At 45.1% G+C, this 5,000-nt stretch overlaps 1 protein-coding gene across 1 annotated transcript in view; it reads left to right on the plus strand.

Moving 5' to 3' along the window:
• Positions 1-4,575, plus strand: part of LOC145389483 (cytosolic phospholipase A2-like) — a 34,211-nt gene extending 29,636 nt beyond the window's left edge. Inside the window, exons 12-16 of the mRNA XM_080264775.1 lie at positions 1-575; positions 1,301-1,527; positions 2,365-2,615; positions 3,276-3,405; positions 4,060-4,575. The exon at positions 1-575 is cut by the window's left edge and continues 68 nt beyond it. Of these exons, the coding sequence (XP_080120901.1) occupies positions 1-575; positions 1,301-1,527; positions 2,365-2,615; positions 3,276-3,405; positions 4,060-4,496 (1,620 nt within the window). The 3' untranslated portion in view covers positions 4,497-4,575. The remainder of the gene's footprint in view (positions 576-1,300; positions 1,528-2,364; positions 2,616-3,275; positions 3,406-4,059) is intronic.
• Positions 4,576-5,000: the final 425 nt, after the last annotated feature.

Genomic DNA, 5,000 nt, shown 5'->3' on the forward strand with positions numbered 1-5,000 from the left:
CGCGACGACAAGGACGAGGAGGAGGAGGAGGCCGAGGACGCTGAAGGCCACGTGAGCCAGGCCTTGAGGTCCCACTCGGAGGCCTCAAAGTCCCACTCAGGGCCTTCAAAGTCCCTCTCGGTTCAAAACGGCTCTTCGGTCGGTACGATTCTGGAAGCTGAGGAACCGAAAGCCAGTGCAAGGCCACAGACAAAGAGTTCCAGTATTTTCCAGTTCCACACCTTACCGCTGCTTAAAATGAGCGAGAAGAGAGAGAAATTGGCGGGAAAATCGCTGGACTCCATCCCTGTCAGCTCCTTGAAGCCAAAATCAGGACTGGAGGGAGGGCAGGGGGAGTCTACGGCGACGAAAGACAAGTTCAGGAAGATCTCCGCTGGATGGGAGTTTCCGAAGATCAAGGCCTCGAAGGAGAACAGGAAGATCAGCACGGAGAGCGACCCCGGAGTACGTACGGAGTTCCAGATGGCCCAGGAGAGTCGGCTGCGGAGACAGGGAGCCATAAAGGGGCCGCGGATGCAAAGGGAAGAAGGTGTTGCGGACGACTCACCCAGGCAGGACGTGTGGGCCAATCGAAGGTGGGGTATGGGTGTTTGTCTCTCTCTGTGTCTGTCTGTCTGTCCGTCTTTCTCTCTCTCTCTCTCTCTCTCTCTCTCTCTCTCTCTCTCTCTCTGATGGTAATAATGACTAATAATAATGACTCTGATTTTGATGATGATGACAATGAAGACAATAATAATAATAATAATAATAATAATAATAATAATAATAAAGATAATTTCCACCACCACAGACCTCCACAAATTACCCTCTCTCTCACTCTATCTCTATCTCTAACTCTCTCTCACTCTCTTTCACTACAGGAAGGACTGAACCAGGGTATCATAACTTCCCCAAATATCCTTAATTCCTCTCTCTCCCTCACTCTATCTCTGTCTCTAGCTCTCTCTATCTCAACTTTGTCGCTTTCTCTCGCTGCAGGAAGACTCTCCAGAGGTCGCGCCTGGACCGTAAGGCAGGACTCTGAGAACGACTAAAGCAGAGTATCACAAGAGGCACGAATATCCAAAACTCCTCTCTCCCTCACTTTATCTTTGCCTCCCTCTCTCTATCTCAACTTTCTCACTTTCTCTCACTGCAGGAAGACTCTCCGGAGGTCGCGCGTGGACCGGAAGGCCAGACTGTGGAAGGGAATAAAGCAGAGTATCACGAGAGACACGAATATCCACAGTTCCTCTTTCCCTTACTCTATCTCTGTCTCTAGCTCTCTCTATCTCAACTTTCTCACTTTCTCTCACTGCAGGAAGACTCTCCGGAGGTCGCGCGTGGACCGGAAGGCCGGACTCTGGGAGGGACTCAAGCAGAGTATCATGACGGGAACAAATATACTCAACTCTCGTGCAGGGAGGGCTGGTGAGGTCCTAAACCCTTTCCGAGGGCTGTCGCTGCGGCACTCCTTCCCCCTGTCTCCTTTCGCCGCCGATGCCATGGCCGTCGATGAAGACCAGGAGGATACTGTCGACTCGGATAGTGAGTTTTGATGATGATGATGATGATGATGAGGAGGAGGAGGAGGATTGTGATGTTAATGGAAGGATTCTGTGGATTTGGATGGTGAGTTTTGATGATGATGATGATGATGATGATGAGGATGAGGAGGAGGATTGTGATGGTAATGGAAGGATTCTGTCGATTTGGATAGTGAGTTTTGATGATGATGATGATGATGATAATAGTAATAGTGATAATAATAATGATAATAATAATAATAATGAAGATGAGGAGGATGAGGATGAGGATGATGGTAGTAGAAGTAGTAGTGGTAGTAGTAGTAGTAGTAGTAGTAGTGGTAGTAGTAGGAGAAGGAGGAGGAGGAGGAGGAGGAGGAGGAGGAGGAGGAGGACGAGGAGGAGGACTAGGAGTAGCAATAATAATAATAATAATAATGATAATAATAACAATTACGGCAGATTATTAATAATAATTAAAATTAAGGCATCTGGCAATAGATAGATAGGTAGATAGATAGATAGATAGGTAGATAGGTTGGTAGATAGATAGAGAGCTAGATAGATAGATAGACAGATAGACAGCATGTTTACTAACGCCTCTTCTCGTCAGTGGACTTTGGTGCTGATACAACCCTTGAACACATAGATAGAGAGAGACAGAGAGGCAGAGAGACAGATAGACAGTTAGACAGCTAGATAGACAGATAGACAGCATATTTACTAACGCCTCTTCTCGTCAGTGGACTTTGGTGCTGATACAACCCTTGAACACATAGATAGATAGACAGACAGAGAGACAGATAGACAGTTAGACAGCTAGATAGACAGCATATTTACTAACGCCTCCTCTCGGCAGTGGACTTCGGTGCCAGCTGCCGATACAAGCCACTGGACAACACGGCCAAGAAGCTCTTCATCGTCGACTCCGGACTGGCCTTCAACTCCCCGTACCCGCTCCTTCTGCGACCCCAACGCGCTGTCGATCTCTACCTCTCCTTCGACTTCTCGCAGCGCCCTCGCGACTCCAACCACCCCTTCAAGGAGCTGCTTTTGGCTGAGAAGTGGGCGACGCAGAACAAGGTGCCCTTCCCCCCCATCCAGAAGAAGGTGTGTGGTGGTGTGGTGGTGGTGGTAGTAGTAGTAGTAGTAGAACAGCAGTAATAGTAGTAGTAGTAGTAATAGCAGCAGTAATAGCGGTAATAGTAGAACAACATTAATAGTAGTAGTAGTAGTGGTAGTAGTAGTAGTAGTAATAGCAGTAAAAGAAGTTGTAATGGTGGTAGTAATAGTAGTAGTTTCAGTGGTGGTGGTATTGGTAGGAGTAGTAGTAGTATTAATAGTAGAACAACAGTAATAGTAGTAGTGGTAGTTGGTAGGAGTAGTAGTGGTATTATTATTATTATTACTATTATTATTATTATTATTATTATTACAGTATTATTATTAGTTGTAGTGGTAGTAGTAGTAGCAGTAGTAGTAGTAGTATTGGTGGTATAGTATTTGTGGTATTATTATTATTATGATGATGATTATTATTATTATTAATATTATTATTATTATTATTATTACAGTATTATTATTAGTTGTAGTAGTAGTATTAGCAGTGATAGTGGTCGTAGTAGCGGTATTACTGTTATTATTATTATTATTATTATTATTATTATTATTATTATTACCATTATTGTTATTATTACTATTATTATCACACTATTATAAGTAGTAGAAGTAGTAGTAGTAACAGTAGTAGACAATTTTATCTACTTCCAGGTAGAGGAGTACGAGAAGGACTCGGAGGTCAAGGAATGCTACATATTCAAGCACCCAACAGACCAGTTCTGCCCCATCATCCTTCACTTCCCCCTCGTCAACAATACCTTCAGACACTACAAGGCCCCTGGTAAGTGTCTATCTATCTGTCTATCTGTCTATCTATCTATCTATCTATCTGGCTGTCTGTCTGTCTGTCTGTCTATCTATTTACCTATCTATCTATCTATCTGTCTATCTATACTTATTGTAGAGGTGCCCCATACTCGAGGCCCTCCATCTCATCCTTGGTCTCCCCCTCCTCCTCCTCTCCCCCTCCACCTCACTCGCATACACTCTTCTAGTCAGTCTCTCATTCTACATCTTTGTTGAGCCAGGATTCCAGGGGCTTGATTGGTGAGTGAATGGCAGTGTGGCCCACTCATTTAGGCAAAGGTTGGTTAGTAGCTCATTCTATCAAGTGTGTGTGTGTGTGTGTGTGTGTGTGTGTGGATGTTTATAATGGTGATGATGATGATGGTGATGATGATGATGGTGATGATGATGATGATGATGGTGATGATGATGATGATGATGGTGATGATGATGATGATGATGATGATGGTGATGATGATGATGGTGATGATGATGATGATGATGATGGTGATGATGATGATGATGATTATGAAGAGGAGGAGGAGGAGGACAGTAATAATGATAATAATAATAATAATAATAATAATAATAATGATAGTAAGAATTAATACGCAAAAATTAATCACCCTATTCTCTCCACAAACTTCAGGTGTTCCGAGAGAGACTGACGAGGAGAGGAAGTTTGCCGACTTTCCGATCTTCGACGACCCGGGCAACCCCTTCTCCTCCATGAATTTCGTCTACGAGCCTGTCCAATTCGACCGACTGACGAAGCTGGTCGAGTTCAACACCCTCCTCTGCGTAGACATCATCAAACAGGAGCTAGCTGACATTGTGAATCGGAAGAAGCAATACATACCCAAGATCAGCCTCCGCGATGTTGTCAATTCGGTCAAACGCCTGTCAAGCATCCACTCAGGCAACCGTGACCTCAAGCTCAAGGTGTCGCTAGAGAATGAGCGTCAGTTGAGGAAGTTCGCGATGCAGCCTAACCCCGCCGAGCGTCAGACGAGCCTAGAGAGTTCCGACAGTGAGTATTCTGATGCGTTGGAGGAGTTACCCGCCGGGGATGAGACCTACTTGTAGAATGAGGAGCTTATTGGCTGGTGTTTGAGCCCCCCCGGAGCCCTAGGTGGGTGCGTGAGGGGTCTGCTAAGGGGTCTGTATGCCGTACCGCCCTTCGCCTACCAACACATAGTTGCAAAACTTGAAATAAAAGTAACACACACACACACACACACACACACACACACACACACACACACACACACATGAAAACACAAGCACAAGTACACACACAAGAATACACACACATATCAGTATACAATCATAAATACACACACACACACACACACACACAAACTCCTGGTGTGTTATTTTGTGCAGTGGTGGCGTTGAGGAGCAGACCCATCGACTGCAGTCAAGCAATTTTTCCTTACCGGTTTATTCCTGTGACTGATAAGCTCCTGGTGTGTCATTTATGCAGTGGTGGTACTGAGCAGACCTATTAACTGCAATCAAGTGACCTTCCCTCCAGGGCTCCCCTTGTAACAGACAGTGCCTTATCACAGAGTCGTGGGGAGAGTGTGG

Source organism: Coenobita brevimanus, chromosome 117 (genome assembly GCF_032717465.1).
Source record: "Coenobita brevimanus isolate Jiangsu-jjx chromosome 117, ASM3271746v2, whole genome shotgun sequence".
Taxonomy (NCBI): Eukaryota; Metazoa; Arthropoda; class Malacostraca; order Decapoda; family Coenobitidae; genus Coenobita; species Coenobita brevimanus.